The following is a 19127-nucleotide window of genomic DNA, read 5'->3' as shown; positions in this document are numbered from 1 at the left end:
TGGGCTTGCTTGACACAAGGTCATGTAGCTTGCTAGATCCAAATATTAAAAACAAATATGAAAAGAAGCTAGGGAAAGAAAAGAGATAAATAGATAAGCGATAGAGCTACTTACTGGCTTTGGAAGAGAGGGATATAGTAAGATGAGAGCCTTTTCTGAAAGTGAGTCAGATAGTATGGGAGACTGAGGCTGCTTTGCCTATGAAAAAAGAAAAAGTCCTGAGAAGATATCATCATAGAGAAATTGATAATTGGCTTCTAATGTAGTCACCAGAAAAGAAAGTGGAAGTCTTTTGGGAATGTTTCCTATACCTTTCCCCTGCTTTTGGTTTAACAAGGCATAAGTCAGAGAACTCAACAAAAATTGCTTTTTCTCCACGGTTTACCTCTCAGTGCTCTCTGGATATTGGAGGCAAAAGTTTATCTTCTACAATATGAGTTCTGTGCTAAATCTGATCGTTATTGTGGCTTCTATACCTTTTTTTTTAAAGATAAGGACAGTTTTGGAATCAAGACTCTCCCTCCCCGTTGGCAACATAAAGTCCCGCTGGGACATAAAGTCCCTGCCTTTTTCTAATAACTGCTGTTCTGACTGACAGTGAAGAGAGAGAGAATACTTATTACTTTCTCCAATTTCATTGTCTAAAAAGTGCTAAGATAAATTGATAATTGTGATATTGGGTAACTTTTAACAGTGAATACAACATTCATATTGTCGAAATGTAGTGTTAAACCAAAGTTGAGTTAATGTGATTGGATTGAAGAAAAATATGTTTTTAAAAATCTGATTTGGTGGTTTTTTATGAGAACTTTCAGTAAAATATTGTTTGAATCGGATGTTCTTGACAAAGTATAATGATCAAAGAATACTTTTGTAGCCAGCCTTATTTAGTACAAAAGTACCCGACTACTTCCTTTCTTTAAAAGAAAAGAAATATTTCCTTCATGTTGAGATTCAGAACTAATTCATCATTCATCTAGTAACAAATCATATATTGGTAATTCTGTGAAAGTGAAATATATCTATTTACTTATCTATCTATCTATCCTTGTATCTATTGGTGAGACAGTTGAGGTTAAGTGACTTGCTCACAGTCATACAGCACTCAGGGTTATACAGCTAGTAAGTGTTAAGTATCTGAGGTCAAATTTGAACTCAGGGCCTCCTGACTCCAAAATCAGGGTTTTATCCACTGTACCTCACTGTCCCCAAAATGAAAAATAATATTTGAAAGAAAATTTGCTACCATAATCCCATTCTTCTTGTAAAATTATAATATAAAACTGATTAGGTCACAGAGAAGCATCTATCCATAAGAACATCTGCCCCAGTGATGCTGTATACAATGTAATTATTGAAATTGCTCAGTTTCAGATCAAAATGAACTTTCTGTTACTTCAATTCATTACAGTAGTTCTAGTTTTATTTTATATATTAGTATAAATATAAGTGAAAAATATATTCTGTGTGGGTTTGAATATAGGCTGTATCCTAAATAAGATTTTTTGAAAGGAAAAAGAGATGATCAAGATATGTTGAAAAACAATAATAATTATGGGCTACAGCCAGGTTTTTTTTAATCAGACAATTTCTGGTTAATACACATACATACACACACATAATATTAGTGATAATTAGTCATTATAACAATGAAGCCATTCTATAATACATAATGCCTTAAGAAAGTGTGACTTGAAGCATAACAAAATTATTTCTGAAACTCCACCTATGCTCCATTCTACAGCATTTTTAAAATTCAGTGATTCTCACCAGTCAAAACTAAATTTAGATCTGTATTTTATTTATAATTTTTTACTTTTTTGAAATATTAGTGGTTATTAGGTTAATTTATAAGTATTATTTGGGCTTAATTTTTAAACTGAACTGTAGATTAACACTAATATTATCATCTTTTTTGCATTTTAGGTCCTGCTGGAGCTGTTAAAGATGTGTGAGTATTTAAAATTTTATTAGTGTACTTTGTTTTTTGAAAATCACACTGGTGAAGAAGTATGTATTGGTGTGAGTGGAAAAGTTAATGTGCAACCAATCTTCTTTTCTCTTTTGGGTATGTGTGGAAATTATTTCTTTGGTTTATGACTATAGCTTACTTACCCTTTCTAGAATAGTGTATTATTGTTAGTGGTTCACATTTTTAGCCTTAGATTTGACCTCAAATTTAATCAGAAAGGGCTATCTCTCTTCTGAAAGCCAAAGATGTCAAACTATCCTTCTCCCTAATTTGGGTAGAACTCCTGCATTAGCAAATAGAAATGATTTGTCAGAGAATAATGACATATACAACCCCATTGTATTCGGGAAGTATAAATTCTAACCTCTTGTCCCCCATTAGGTGTGAGCCATCTGAGAGATGAAGGAATGAAATGCTTGCCTAATAAGGATTACAATAATGATTTTCAATTAAAGGATTTTTTTCACAGAAATTTAAGTATGATCATTTTTGGACCAAATCCTAGATACTATATTTCCTATTTAAATTAGAATCACAGAATTTTAGCATTCTAAGATACCTCAAAAGGGGTGCTTGTCTAACCCGGAAATCAATAAAAATACCACTCTGTGATGTCCCTGACAAGTTATGGGTTAGATTTGATACTTGCTGAGGAGCATTTAAATATTTAATTTTCAATTAATTTTAGGTTTATTTTCCCCTATTCTTTATTACATGCAATTTTTATTGTATCATGATCTGAAAAGGATGTATTTACTATTTCTGCCTTTCTATGTTTGATTGTGAGGTTTTTGTGCCCTAATAGATGGTCATTTTTTAATATAGGCATCATGTACACTGAAAAATGGTATATTCTTTTCCATCCCCATTCAATTTTTTCCAAAGGTCTATTATATCTAACTTTTCTAAAAAAACTTCCATCTTCTTAACTTTTTTTTGTTTATTTTGTAGTTAGGTTTATCTAGTTCTAAAAGAGGAAGTTTGAGATCCCCTCCTAGTATGGTTTTGCATTCTATTTCTTCTTGCAATGCAATTTTTCTTGAGGAACCTTTAAATGCTGAGTTTCTAGGATCAAGTTAAAGGGAACTGACACCCTGCTTCCCAAGACAATTCATTCTCCTTTGGGAAATCTCTTTATCACTTAAAAGTTTTTCATTTTATTGATCCAAAATCTGTCTCCATGTATCTTTTTTTAATGAAAGAAGTCAGATTTATGATTTCATGATTTTATTGGTAGAAGGAACTTCTCATAAGGAAACTACTTCAATTGATGCATATCTTGAAGTTCAGTTATTTTCAGTCCTTTCCAACTCAGGATCCTATTTGCAGTTTTCTTGACAGAGATATAGGTTTGCCATTTCCTTCTCCATCATTTGACAGATAAGAAAACCCAGGCAAACAGTGTTAAGTGAAGCTGGATTTGAACTTAGGAAGATGAGTCTTCCTGATTCCAAGCCCAGTGCCCTACTCATTGCTCCACCTAGAAGCAGTTCAGCAATTTTTCAGTCTTAGTCAGTTGCCTGGGGATAATGAGAGGGTAAGTGACTTTCTTAAGATTTCACAACCATAATATGTTGAAGGGGAGACTTGAACTGAGATATTCCTAATTCTGAGGCTGGCCCTATGTCAATATGTTATTCTATATAAACATCAGCTCTTATGGTAGTTATGTGTGATCTTTATTTATGAAAGTGTCACACATTAATAAAAGCACATATGCCACTTGTGCTATAATTAGAGCAAGAGTACAAAGATATGGTGCAGTCCTCCTAAATTTAGGGCAGGATAAATAGCCTTGTTTTCTTTGGTAGATGCTCACAAGGTACCTCTTTTTCTTACATACCTTTCATGATAACATTTCAAAAATCTATTTCATGATAGAATTTGCTTCCCCTATTCCAATAATCTTCCATTCAAAATATGGCATTTTCATGACAAAAGAATAAATTTCCAGATTTGTATGTGGAAAATGGGACAGTGTGATGTAATGGAGTGAATGTGAAAATCAACCCTTTGGTTGATAGCCCTCTTCTATTTCCTACAATTTATGTTATTTAAACTTTTTGGGGCCCAGTTTTTATCATATGAAAAATTTAAAATGTATATGTAGTATGCACGTGTATGTTGTTCAATTGTCTGACTCTTCATGATTCTGTGTACCAGACCATGGCGACATCTTCCATTGGACTTTTTTAGTAAAGATACTGGAGTGAGTTATCTCGTAGTTTCTTTGAGCTATATAAGTTTCTCCACCATGACAAGGCAGTGATCTGGGGAAAGGGGGAGTAATTCATATATAGGTACCTGTTTGTGCATATGAATGTATACATGAATGAACATACATATATATGTGTTGATATATGAAGTGCTTTGTAAATCTTTATTTAGATAAATGTCAGATATTTTTGTATTTTGTTATAAAACGAGGGAGTGGATTTTCTTGTCTCTGCATTCCCTTCTAGCTTGAAAATTATGATCCTATAGTTTTTGTAATAAAATCTAGAATTTTGCTAAAAATGAAGTCAAGCTTAATTTGGAAATTCAGCTCTCTAACCTTTTTCAAAAATTGGAACAGTATTTACTCGTGTCCAGCCATATGATGCCTCTTCCATCCTACACACTTCCTTGAAACGGAGGTCCAGTGATCACCTCTGCCCATCCCGTCTGTACCCAATCTGGCTCTGGAGGAGAGAGTGAGGCTGGTGACTCTATGCAGCTCTTCCCCCCTAAAATCCCATAAAATGCAAGTCTAGAGATCATCTTCCTGTCATTAGTCATCCTAGAAAGACCAATAACAATGTTTTAGGATGTCGTCGGGATATGGTGCCTTGATTGAACTCATCAGGAAGGTCATATATAAGTATTAACCTAGGTACAGTACATTTCAGTACAGTCCCATTTAAAATTTTGGATCTCCCATTGCAAAATTACCATTTATTACTCATAAGCAAAACCTCAATGATTTAAAATAGAAAATCAGTAAGGTAAATAATGAGTGAAATTTATTTTCTAACCTTACCTTAAAAGGTAATATAAAAACATAGAAAGGGAAAGGTGATTTCCTATTTCCTCTTTCTCTGAATGAGATTCCCAAAGATACTAGTCACTTAAAATTTTGGGTGTCCCATTGCAAAATTACCACTTATTTACTCATAAGCAAAACCTCAATGATTTAAAATAGAAAATCAGTAGAGTAAATAATGAGTGAAATTTATTTTCTAACCTTACCTTAAAAGGTAATATAAAAAGAGAAAGGTGATTTCCTTTCTCTGAAGGAGATTCCCAATAATACCGGTCATTTCTAAGGAAGTTCTGTAAGCAGGATCAGCTTTTCCCAGGATTTTTGATACCATTTAATAACTTTTAATCCTATTCTCAAATTGACAGGCCTTTGCATATCCTTGGCCTTTCTTTACATATAGCATAAGTGACCTATGTACTTTTGTTAATTAGTGACACATTCATAAGTGAAATATAGTAAATTTAGTGTTTATTTTTTTTCCATTCACAGTCTACCTTAAAGGATTTTCACTAAAGCCCTTTTCTTAGTTTTGTTTAAAATAAGATTTGCAAAACTATTACAACTGAACAGACGCCATGAGTCATGGAAGGTGGAAATCTGAGAAATTGAAAAGAGCTTTTAATGCTCATTTTAATAGCTAAACAGACTGCCACTGAATAGAGAAAAGTACAAATCACTTATTGGTCATAAAAGTAAGGCACTTCAAATGCAGCTATAGCTGAATGATGTAGATCATGTAGCATCTGGTACATGGAACTCAATTTCATAATTATATCTGTATTCTTCCTTTTCAAGGGAGTTCTCCAGGGGTGGCCTGTCTTCAGGTCTTTATTACCGTATATAGTAGGTGACTCTAGTAAGGATTTTTTTCAATTTACTAGGTGGTAGTGAAGGGGGGCACTGAGCTTTGGGTTTCCTGCCTCTAGGATTGAAAGAAATAAGTAGTATCCTTTGGAGCCAAAAATTGCAGATATAGCTGTCCTCTAATGCATGAAGTAATGAAGAAGCCAGTTATAATAAGGAAAAGAAGGCGGGAGAGAACAGACATGTATAGAACACTTTATGATTTACCAAAGTACTTGCCATAAATGATTTCTATGGATCACCACCATAAACCTGGGAAGTGAGTCCTAAAGGTTTTAAAAGATTTCTATTTTATTGTTGTTTGGTCAACATGATTCTTCCATGACCCCATTGGGGTTCTCTTGGCATATAAATGCTGAAGTGGTTTGCTATTTTCTTTCCCAGCCCATTTTATAAATGAGGAAACTAAGGCAATCAGAGTAAAGTGACTTACCTAGGGCCACACAGCTTGTAAAAGTCAAGAGATCATATTTGAATTCAGGAACATGAGTCTTCCTGATTTAAGTCCTAATATTCTATGCACAAGTTACACTAATCCTTCTTTGACAGATATGAAAACGAGCCAGAAAGAGGCTAAATTATTTGCCCAGAGTTTCCCAACTAAATTTTGAGGTTGAATTTGAATCCAGATCTTCCTGAATCAAAGTTCAGAGCTATGTCCCAAGAGAAGGGAACTGAGAATGTATGAGTGAAATTATAAAGCAGTTAATGGGAAAATAGGAAATTAAGGGCAGAAATGTTGGTTGGATCTAGTCCATTCAGAATTAGGAATTGTCCTGATATTTTGTGTGTACCATTCTCCATTTGCCATATATGTTCTCTTTGCCTTTCCTGTTTAAAATGTAAGCTCCCTGAAGGCAGAGAAGCCTAGCACAACCTAGCAGCCAATACTTGTTGATTCAGTGATTAAAAAATATATATGAGGTGGAATTTTATAGCTAATATCTTAGTGATTTCTTTATTAGATTTGTTATATAAGAATTATGAAAGGAATGATTTCAGAGGTTTGGAAAGACAGTGAAGTGAGCAGAGAAATTTAAAGTTGGCAAAAAACATTGTCAAGAATAACAAATTTGAAAGACTTAAGAATTCTGATCAATGTAATGACTAAGCATAGTTCCAAAAGATTGATGGTGAAGTCTGTTCCCCACCTCCTGACAGAGAGGCAATAGATTTAAGATGCAGAATGACACATTCATATTTGGACATAGCCAATATGGGAACGTGTTTTGTTTGACTATATCCATTTGTTAAAAAGGTTTTGGTTTAATTTTTTTCAGTTTGATGGATGAAGGAGTGAAAAATAGAGTTGTCAAAGAAAGAAAGCCAGGGGGGAGGGAGGGAGGAAAGGGAAAGAAAGAGAGTGACAGACAGACAGACAGACAGAGAGAGAAAGAGAGAGAGAGAGGAAGAAGAAAGAAAAAAAGAAAGGAAAAATAAGGGAAGGAATACAGAAAAGAAGTGAGGAAGAAGGAAAGAATGTAAGAAAAGAAAGGAAGGAAGAAAAAAGGAAAAGAAAGAAAGGAAAAAAGAAAGACAGGAAGGAAGAAAGAAAAGAGAAAGAAGAAAAGAAAGAAAAGGGAACAAAAAAGGAAGGAAGAAGGAAAGAAAAGAAGAAAGAAAGAAGAATGAAAGAGGGAAGGAAAGAAATGAAAGAAAGAGAAAATTATGAAAAGAGAGTTGTTTGAAGTATTTTTTAAAACTGAGCAGAAGATGACAAAACAGAGGTCTAAGTTATCATGCACAGGCAGAACTGGAGAGCATGACTAAGGGATCCATTTTTTTTTCCCTCAGAAGAATGAGAAAAGCTAGATTCCTATGGCTGGGAAAAGATGGAAGGATTATGAGGGCCAATGGTCTAATATGAAGGCTAGTTTGCTAGTGATATAAGTTTGTGTGTGTGTGTGTGTGTGTGTGTGTGTGTGTGTATGTGTGTGTGTGTGTGTGTATTCCAGAAGATCTAAGAGAAGGAAGGGAAGGGCTATGAAAAGCAGGGACATGAGAGGAATGGGGCTGAGAGATAAGAAGTCAGAAGATTTCTTGCAGATTAAGTATTTTGCACCCAGACAATCTGTATTTTGAATTGAGAAGGAGAAGAGAGAATTTGATGGTGATTGTCACTTTTTTCCACTAACCAGGACAGCTGCGGCCCAAGCTCCAGATAGCATGCTGATTTTTACCTTCTTGGGGATAGGGTTGGGAGAACAGACCTGGGCAGGACTAGCAGCTCTGGCCTTGGTTTAGTGGTCGGGAATCTTGATGGTCAGGGACCAATCCCAAAAGCCAGAGGCCTGGAGTCCGAATTTATGGTTAGTCTCTCAGGGATTTCTTTATTAAATTTGTTACAAATCAAAATAAGCTCATGCTCTTTGGCAGCTCTGAAAACATGGAAATAACCACACTGTTGCAGCCAACTCTGTCAGTGAGAATAGGTGTGCAATTATACAATTCCCTCAATGTAAATGGGAAAGGGATGGGGGGAGGGAACCAGCATTTATTAAGAACCCACTACATGACAGTCATTGTGCTTAGTGCCCTACAAATATTATCTCGTGGAACCCTCACAACAGTCCTGTAAATTAAAGAATAGAAAATATGCCATCCATTTACTGTAGAATGGTTTTGGAATTTTAAAAAAATGGTTGATAGACAAATGGAAGGATAATTGTAGACTAAGAAAATTGAAATAAAAGACAATAAAATCATCTCATTCCAGAATTGCTAGGGAGATCAGAGGTCATTTAAATCAATCTTACCCAGAGTAAAAATCCTGTCCACAGAATCCCTACCTAGCAAGTGGTCATAAAGTCTCTGTTTGAAGACCTATAACCTGAGGCATCCTGTTCTAATTTTGTATGACTCCATTATCTTTCCTTAAGATGAGTCAATTATTCCTCCCCAGAACTTCCTAATTAGCCCTACTTTTAGTCTCCTGGGACCAAGCAAGGCAAATCCAATCTCTAGAGACAGTACCGAATTGGGTGGAAGGATAAACTCAGTGAGCTCTCAGCTCCCTTTCCATCTTGCCCCCATTAAATCACTTTGTTTTTACTTATATTAGTACATAGTGTTCTTCCCCTATTAGAATGTAAGCTCTTTGATCTTAAAGGAGGGAAAGGCACCTACATGTGCAAAAATGTCTATGGCAGCCCTCTTTGTAGTGGCCAGAAACTGGAAACTGAGTGGATGCCCATCAGTTGGAAAATGGCTGAATAAATTATGGTATATGAATATTATGGAATATTATTGTTCTATAAGAAACAATCAGGAGAATGATTTTAGGGAGGCCTGGAGAGATTTACATGAACTGATGCTGAGTGAAATGAGCAGAACCAGGAGATCATTATACACGGCAACAAGAAAACTATACCATGATCAGTTCTGAATGGCTCTCTTCAACAATGAAATGATTCAAATCAGTTCCAGTTGTTCAGTGATGAAGAGAGCCATCTACACCCAGAGAGAAAAATGTGGGAACTAAGAGTGGACCACAACATAGCATTCTCACCCTTTCTATTGTCGTTTGCTTACATTTTGTTTTCTTTCTCAGTTTCTTTTTTCCTTCTTGATCCAATCTTTCCAGTGCAGCAAGAAAACAGTATGACTATGTATACATATATTGGATTCAACATATATTGTAATATATTTAACATATATTGGACTACCTGATGTCTAGGAGAGAGGGTGGGGAAAGGAGGGGAAAATTTGGAACAGAAAGTTTTGCAAGGGTCAGTGTTGAAAAATTATCCATGTATATATATTGTAAATAAAAAGCTTTAATAAAAAAAATTTATACCAAAAAAAAAAAAAAAAAAGAATGTAAACTCTTTGAGAGAAGGCACTATTTCTTTTTTGTCTTTGAATACCAAAGTTTAGTATAGTGTCTTGGGCAGGTCTTCTTAACCTTTTCCCACTCGTGATCCCTGTTACCTGAGAGATTTTTACAAGATTCTGGTTTATAGACAAAATAGGATCCTGGGTATATAGATAAAAACTTATAGATAAATAGGTTTACAAATAAAACATTTAGAGATAACAAATCATAATTTTGTGACTCCCCCCCTCCCATACTCAGTTATAGGACCTCATGCCCCAGTTTAAAAAGTTTTGGTCTAGAGTATATCAGTGCTTAATCAATACTTATTAATGGATCAATCCTATGCATCTTGTATGTGTTTGTAGGGGCTGTTTCCTTTTTTCCTTTAGATTTTTGGCATGTAACATGTACCTGGCCAGGTACTTAAATGATTAGGGATTATCCAGGGCAGATCTTCTTAACCTATTTCCACTCGTGATCCTTTTTCACCCAAGAAATTTTTACATGATCCTGGATATATAGATAAAATAGGATCCTGGGTGCATAGATAAATAAAATAGGTTTACAAATTAGACATCTATTGATAACAAATCATAATTTTATGACCCTCACACTCAGTTATAGGACCCCAGTTTAAGAAGCTTTAGTCTAGAATACCATAAGTGCTTAATCAATGCTTATTAATGGATCAGTCCTATGTATTTTGTATGTGTATATAGGGGTTGTTTCCTTTTTTTCCTTTAGTTCCTTAGCCTGTAGCATGTCCCTGGCCCAAAAGTACCTACCAAATAGGTAGGTGCTTAATTAAATGCTTGTGAATTGTGTATCTATACGTCCATATTACTTATATGGAGACAGTTCTCCTGGGAAACTTCAAGCATTACCTACCTCCCCTTATATGAGCATCCCTTCCAATGTTAAGATTCTATGATGGGGACTGAACATTTGACCTTTTAATTTATTAATATAGCATGATTGGAAAATTAACATTATAGAGGATCATGATATCTTCTTGCCTTCATGCTCTCCCATTACCCTTAAATAAATTAAACTTTTCCAGCTTAAAAATGTTATGGGAGATCTTGAGTTATATTGAGCTTTTTGAAATGGCTTCTGATTGTGTGCTGATTGGGAAGGTACCAGGTTTAGTTACTCCAGAGTGTGAGAAATGCATGTTTAATATGATATGTGTAATATGTCTATCTTTCTATACATCTATCTATGCATATGGATAGGTAGTAAATATGAGTATATTTTAAGACCACAGGATTATTCACATCTATAGACAGATCCATATTATAAATCTAGAGAGACGACCTTGTTTTGTTAGTTGTAGCAGGAATAATTACTGCTCCTTGTCTAGTCACAGGGCAGGGCTGGCCTTTAGCTTTTATTTTTTTATAGCCACTTCCACATTATCAATCTATTGCCCTTAGCTAATATATTAAGTTGGATTTGGGACCATAATTGTCCTAATGGCTCCTGGATTCTCGTGCCAAGAGCCTGTCCCAGAGGGCTGTTTTATCTCCTCTAGGCCCTGGTGGTTGGGTGTGGGGAGTGGCATCTTAATAATAACTCTGGTGGGAAGAAGGCTTGATCTTGCATAGGAGAGTGAGATGCTTGTTCTGGCCAGAGCACCTCCTCCCTACCCATTACTTTCCTCCGCTCTCCTCCTCCCATGTCCAAAATCATACAAATTGAGTTTAGTCTCCCAATTAAATAAAGCTTTTAGCTAGAGACTCACCAGAAGCCGGTAGAGTCATGTTGCCTGGGAGAAAGCATATTTGCAGGCTGGGACATTGCACAGTCACCCCTCGGGGATTAATTTTAAGAGATTTTTTAAAACCAATTTTTACTTTGTCTGAATGCTTTTTATCTTTCCAACCACTCTTTGATTCTCTGGGGAGGTGCAGCTGTGGAGGGCCCCAATCCCCCTTTTATCAAGCAGCAAGGGAGGCCAAACATCAGCAGAGGAAGCATATATATGTTGGGTCGGTCCCAAAAGGAAGCTGTGGTGACTTCAGTGGGAGTTGATAACTTTGGTTAAGGTTTCCTTTCTCATGTAGTCTATTAAAGATAAATGTTGTTGTTGATAAGGTGAAAATTCAGAGCAATGGAAATGATTCTCAGACTGAAAGTACCCAGGAATGATGAGAGCTGGATTTCATAAACAGGCTGACATTAAATAAACTGAGAACAAAGGCAGTCTAAGCCAGGGTAGCTGCTCTAGGAAGAGAAGGGAAGCCTCATAAATTGGCTGATTATAGATATTCATGGAGAATTAAATACTTTGCAGGAGATGAAGAGAGAAATTGGATAGGTGAAGAGCTGATATTCAGTGTATAGTAGGTGTTTATTAAGGACTGATGGGCAGGAAATAATGTGGATAGAAGTGAATCTCCAATGCAACTTGCAAAATTTCTCTCAATTTGTCTAGTAGATCCAGATTGTAGATATTTTCTTCCTTATTACAATTCTATTTAATCTTCTGTTAAGCCTAAGTAATTAAGCAATATGTTTTAGTAAATTCCAGTAAGATTTCCAGGGCTAGAAAGGATTAGTTTTTTTCTTCTATTTTTTCAGACTAAAGTCAGTTTGATATTCTTATGTCGCTGTATGTTTTGGAATCTCTGCTCCCTATCATATCTTCATTGGAGTCTAAAGTAATACAGTTTCAACTGAATTTTACAATTTCCCCCAGCATCTACCTTGTATACTCCTAGATACTATGGAAGTCACAAAAATGAATAGGAACTTTATTCCTAACTTCAAGTACTTGTAGTTTAGTAAGAGATCTGAGTTAGAAGCACTAATGATAATGACTCAAGGGAAAAGGAAAGTTGAAAGTACTATAGGAGAAGATAAATAAAGTCCTGTAGAGGGAGAGGTAACTTTTGTCTGGAAAGAATGAAGGCAAGGTCATTTTTGGAGAATGTCACTTTGGCAGTTACCATGAGATAAAAGTGTTTTTCCCTCAAATATTCTTTAACATGATCCTATATGAATGTAGAGATTGTATAATGAGTGAACCTAAAGAATACAAATATTTTCTCTGAGTTAGAAAAACTTGTTAACTTACTATCTAGTTCTTGGGGCTTGGCTTTAAAATATGGATATGATTTTATTTGTGGTTTTTTTTTTTTTTTTTTTTTTACTTCTCTTGATGCATCTAAATGCTTTCTTTTTTTTCCCCTACTAATAATATTTTATTTTTCCAAATACATATAAAGATAATTTTCAACATTTCTTTTTCTTTTTTATGGTTGCAATAGTTTTTTATTTGATATAAAATTTAATCTCTCTGATTCATTCTTTTTTCAAATTTTATTTATTTATTATTAAAGCTTTTTATTTTTCAAACATACACATGGATAATTCTTTTTAAAAAAATTTTTTATTATAGCTTTTTATTTACAAGTTATATGCATGGGTAATTTTACAGCATTGACAAGTGCTAAACGTTTTGTTCCAATTTTTCCCCTCCTTTCCCCACCCTCTCTCCCAGATGGCAGGTTGACCAATACATGTTAAATATGGTAAAGTATAAATTAAATACAATATATGTATACATGTCCAAACAGTTATTTCGCTGTACAAAAAGAATCAGACTTTGAAAGAGTGTACTTGTAGCCTGTGAAGGAAATCAAAAATGCAGGCGGACAAAAATATAGGGATTGGGAATTCTATGTAATGGTTCATAGTCATCTCCCAGAGTTCTTTTGCTGGGTGTAGCTGGATCAGTTCATTACTGCTCCATTGGAACTGATTTGGTTCATCTCATTGTTGAAGAGGGCCAGGTCCATCAGAATTGATCATCATATTGTATTGTTGTTGATGTATATAATGATCTCCTGGTCCTGCTCCACATGGATAATTCTTCAACATTAACTCTTGCAAAACCTTGTGTTCCAATTCCCTCCCTTCCCTCACCCCCTCCCCTAGATGGCAAGTAGTCCAATATATGTTAAATATGGTAGAAATGTATGTTAAATCCAATATATTCATAAACATTTATACAATTATCTTGCTGCACAAGAAAAATCAAATCAAATCAGAAAAATGAGAAAGAAAATAAAATGCAAGCAAAAAACAACAAAAAGAGTGAAAATGCTATATTATGAACCACACTCAGTTCCCACAATCCTCTCTCTGGCTGTAGATGGCTCTCTTCATCAGAAGATCATTGGAATTGTTCTGAATCATCTCATTCAACATTTATTTTTCTAAAATTTTGTGTTCCAAATTTTTCCCCTCTTTCTCTTACTTCCTTAAGACACCAACCAGTCCAATATAGCTTAAACATGTACAATCCTTTTAATATTTATTATGATGTTCAAAAATCATTGGACCAAAAGGGAAAAAATCATGAGAAAGAAAAAGCAAGTAAGCAAAGAAAGGTAAAAATTCTATGCTTCAGTTCACATTCAGTCTCCATAATTCTCTTTCTAGATGTGGATGGCAGTTTCCAATGGATAGGGTTTTGATAGGTGGAGACTGGGAGGGAAATGGCATTTTAACCGAAGGAGATGCTATAAGCCAAAGCAAAAAGTCAGGAAAATTTTTAAGGAAAATTTTACCTTCTTTTAAACCATTTAGTACACTTTCTGGCACATAGTAGATACGATATAAATATTGGCTATTATGATCATTTCTGACATAGTTTCAATAATAATCTAGAAGAGTTCTGACATAGATGGCTTTTGCCAGATCTTTTCTTCTTGTTTGCCTTTTGTTCTTGAAGAAGCTTATTGACATCAGGAAGATGATATCTTGATTTGCAAGTGAATTGGATTTAAGTGAAGGAAGTCTGTGCCTCACTTTCCCCTCCAGAGCCATCTGGGTCCAGTGGTCAGATATAGATCAAGATGACTAGAGATGGCCCTGAATGCAGTGGGATAGCATGACTTTTATAAGTTAAGGTTTTTCCCAGGTTTGTCTGAGGCTATACCCATTCAGTGATTAAAAGGCTAGGTGAGAACTGAGGCAAAAGATGGCCTAGTTTGACTTTGCAAAAAAAAATCAATCTGGGAGGAAAAGGCCCCCTGAGTTTCTGGCCAGAATCAAAATAGTTGCTATTTACACTCACTCTGAACCACCAAAACCCAAACAATGAACTGCCAGACCTCTGCTGATTAACCTTAATTTTTCACAGTCGAGCCCAAGCTACCTTAAACTCATGACTGAGCCCTAAACCATATACCCCTTTTCCTCCTCAATAATACTGTAGAAGTGAAAAGGGATCAGTGATTTGACAGTTCATTCGTAATAATATTTATTTGCTTCTTGTATCCGTGGTACATGCACACCAGAGAGACAAATGATGGCCTTATATAAGTTGGCAAACATTACCAGCAATGACTTGCATGCAAGAGGAATAAACAAACAAAAAGAAATCCCTATTTGAGTCCTTTCCTGATCTCCCCCCTTCCTTCCCCCTCTGATCGTAGCTTCTTCTAATGGTACCGTGCCAAAATTGTCGTTCAGCCGTTTTTCAGCTGTGTTTAACACTTTGTGACCCTTTTTGGGATTTTCTTGGCAAAGATACTGGAATGGTTTGTCATTTCCTTCTCCAACTTATTTTCTAGATGAAACAAACGGGACTAAGTGACTTTCCAGAGTCACATAGCTAGGAATGAAGATACATTTGAACTCAGATCCTGACTCTCTAGGCCTTGTATTCTATCCAGGGTAATGGCTAATGCCCTTGCCAGATTATCTTGTGTTTATCTTCTATATGTATGTGTCTGTCTGTCTCTCTCTATAGACACACAAATATGCTTGTACACATGTGCACACCTATACATGCATGTACTTATATACACACATGTATACAAACATATTAGTATATACATATATGCATGTGCACAGACATGGGTATGTGTATGCATTTGTATACACACACACACACATATATATATATATCATTATTATATGAGTATATGTTGTCTCCCCCAATAAAATATAAAACCTTTGAGGACGAAATCTGACTTTATATCCTTGTTGCCTCATATGGAGCCTACCACTATTGCTACTACTAATACTACCTATTAATTAGAAACTTGATAAACTCTTATTGATTGGTTGATTAAAATTATTTTCTAGATTGAGAAAATTGGTGAAACATATACAATATATGGGTGGAACATGGACTGGATTGTGTGAGGGGTAGGTGCTACAGTTTTCCATGGTTCAGGAGGAGCCATTGGCCTATCCTGAGGGTGGGGTCCAGCATAGGACCACTACCCAGTCTCTTCTCCTTCTTTTTGTCCCTACCTCCTCAGTCATCCTTCTTTTTCTACAAGTTGCCCTCCCAGGCATCCCAAGTAAACGAGGCTGGGGCCATTTTGCTTTTTGGTCCCTAGAAGTATAAAGGAGGTAGAGATGAATCAAAGGTTATTCCTGAGTTCTAATTGCTTATGGGTTGCTTTCTTGATCTGGGATTTTTTTTTCTGTTATCCTTTTAACCCAACACTAGCTGTTGGTCAGTCATTTTTCAGTCTTGTCCTACTCTCTGACTCTTATTTGGGGTTTTTCTTGACAGAGATGCTGGAGTGCTTTGCCATTCTCTTCTCCAGCTCATTTTACAGATGAGGAAACTGAGATAAACAGGATTAAATGACTGCCCATGTTCACATAGCTAGTAGGGGTCCAAGGTCGATTTGGAACTCAGGAAGATGAGTCTTCCTGACTCCAGGCCTTGATCTACTCTGGTACCACCTAATTGTCCTGTGATCCTCTGACTCTGACTCTCATTCTGAGCCTAATCCCAATAGTAAAGTTGGTTTTATTATATTTTATAGTCCTCAATAATTCATTACATTCTAACCTTTGGAGCTTGAATCACTGAACTGGCCTGGAATAAGCATATTCACTATATTGATATCCCCGCTACCAATAGGCAACTAGTTTGTAGAGAGAGCATGGGACTTGAAGTCAGGAAGATGTGTTCAAATTCAGTCTCAGATATTTACTATGTAACTCCAAGAAGTCTCTTAATCTCCGTCTATCTCAAATTCTCCCCTTGTAAAATGGGCACAAACATAGGATCTACCTAGCAGGGTTGTTATGAGGATCACATGAGATAATATTTGTAAAGACATTTTGTAAACCTTACAATGCTATGTAAAGATTAGCTATTATTATTAAAAGTCTTAGTGGAAACCTTTCATTGTGTTAAGTGGATTTTCTATGGACTTTCTCAAGATAAGAAGTCAGAGATAGGTTGTGATCCTTTGTTGGGGGTAGGGAGGGTAGACCTAATCAAGAAATTACAACTCCCTTGAGCTTGAAGGTTTAGTTATCTTGGTCACTAAGATGGAGCTGATCACTTAAAATGGGGAGCACAAATGGTTTTAGTCCCCAGGATGTTAAATAACTGTTGTGTTTTAATTTTTTCCTTATTAAGTTTTGGGATGGTAGAGGTGGAAGAAGGATTAGGCTGAGGATTTGTTGTTATTTAATCATTTCAGTTGTGTCCAACTCTTCCTGACCCAATTTGGGGTTTTCTTGGCAAAAATATAGGAGTGACTTGCCATTTCTTTTACAATTCATTTGCCAGATGGGGAAACTGAGGCAAACAGGGTTAAATGACTTGTTCCGGTTGAGGATGGGGCTTTATTAATGGAAAGAACTCAAGCTCTTCTGGAAGCTGTGCAGTAATCTTTGACTCTGCCATGAATTGAGCAGATTGAATAGTAGACAAGAGGAGGAAACTTGGTAAACAGAAACCTAATAAGAGAAAAAGATGAGCCTTGGCAGAATTTATGAAATTCTATTTCTCTCCAAAACTCATTTGCTCTTTAGAGCTTTCAAAAGGACCTCATTATACCTTCAGTCAACCATTGGGGATGGGACACAAGGAAGCAGTCAAGGAGCAAGTTGTTCTTCCTCTTGATGGGCATGGCCAATGTTATTATCACAGATTCAGAACTCCACTTTGAAATCAATTTTAATTACAAGTAGTGAACAACAGTTCTTTAGACCATATTGATTAGCACAGCATCATTTTCTAACACTTGGACACTTTTTGAGTTGAAAAAAGATCCTTGTTCATGGTCAGATTTATATGGTAAACAATTGGATGGAGAATTATACAATCAGTCTACGTAAATTAAACTATATATAGGGTGTCCCAAAATTCTCAGTGCTGTTTTAAGCTATTAAAGCTTCACTATATATCTGGAGGTGGTGACTAATTAGGTAAAGCTAATTAAAAGGGATTTGTTGTTCAGTTGTTTCACCATGTCTGATTTTTCTTGACCCCATTTGGGGTTTTCTTAGCAAAGACATTGAAATGGTTTGCCATTTCCTTCTACAGTCCATTTTACTGGTGAGGAACTGAGCCAAACAGGGTTAAGTGACTTGCCCAGGGCCGACCAATTAGTAAGTGTCTAAGACCAGATGTGAATTTAGGAAAATGAGAATGACTCCAGGGGGAAGGTGAGAAGAGAGAAGGAAAGGAAAGGGTGGAGGAAGGAGAGGGAGAGAATAGACAAAGAGATAGAAAAAGAGAGGCAGAGATAAAGACAGAGAAAAATACAGAGAGACACAGAGAGACAGAGAAAGAGAGATTTGATTTACTGGACAACACTAGATTGGGACCTACTTCAAGGTTATAAAACTTCTTTTTTTGTAAATTCAAAGATAAAACCTTCTGGAGAGAAAAGAAGATTTCTTTCTTTCTTTCTTTTTTAACTGAAGCAAATGGGGTTAAGTGACTTGCCCAGGGTCACATAGGTAGGAAGTATTAAGTGTCTGAGGCCAGATTTGAACTCAAGTTCTCCTGATTTCAGGGCTGGTGCTCTATCCATTGTGCCACCTGGCTGCCCCCCAAAAGAAGATTTCTTGATAGAGATTTCTCCATGGAGAAAAGAGAGTAGTTTATTGCAGTGGTATCAAACTCATATAGAAACAGGGCTAGGCCACTTAGTTTCAAAATTCAACATTATCCATGTTTTATTGTTTTTTTAAATAAAAAATTTTATTAAATATCTCCCAATTACATTTTAATCCGGTTGGAGCTGCATAAAAGCACCTATGCCTTTGGATTGTGTGTTTGCCATCCCTGATTTATTGTACAGCATCTTAATGGACCGTCCAATTGAAAAAAAAATTGCTTATTTTGTAAACCCCAAAACAGGATAACTTTTGAGGGGAGTCTTAATTTTAGGATGGTATCACGAATAGAAAATAGAATTTCTTCAGAATATCAAAAGGTCATTTTGATAGTAACCCCACATTCAATTCCCACCTGGGATAAATTGATGTGCTACTTCAGTAGGTTATGAAACTGTGGGCTACTTTCAGTACTCTAAATCTTATGTGTTTTTTGTGGAGTGAAGTAAAGGCTGCCCTATACAAGACATGTAATTTAGTACACTGAATACTTATAAAGGATCTGGGCATCCTATTATCTGCAGTTGTGGCACCCAACACAACTACTCCATTAATAT

The 19127-nt window shown here is 35.8% G+C and overlaps 1 protein-coding gene across 1 annotated transcript in view; it reads left to right on the top strand.

The window, feature by feature from the left end:
- Positions 1 to 19127, top strand: part of C5H12orf75 (chromosome 5 C12orf75 homolog) — a 41929-nt gene that overhangs the window by 12064 nt on the left and 10738 nt on the right. Inside the window, exon 3 of the mRNA XM_031940133.1 lies at positions 1927 to 1951. Within this exon, the coding sequence (XP_031795993.1) occupies positions 1927 to 1951 (25 nt within the window). The remainder of the gene's footprint in view (positions 1 to 1926; positions 1952 to 19127) is intronic.

Source organism: Sarcophilus harrisii, chromosome 5 (genome assembly GCF_902635505.1).
Source record: "Sarcophilus harrisii chromosome 5, mSarHar1.11, whole genome shotgun sequence".
NCBI classification, from domain to species: Eukaryota; Metazoa; Chordata; class Mammalia; order Dasyuromorphia; family Dasyuridae; genus Sarcophilus; species Sarcophilus harrisii.
Note: the sequence above shows the minus strand (reverse complement) of the source record. Positions and strands in the feature narration are given on the sequence as shown.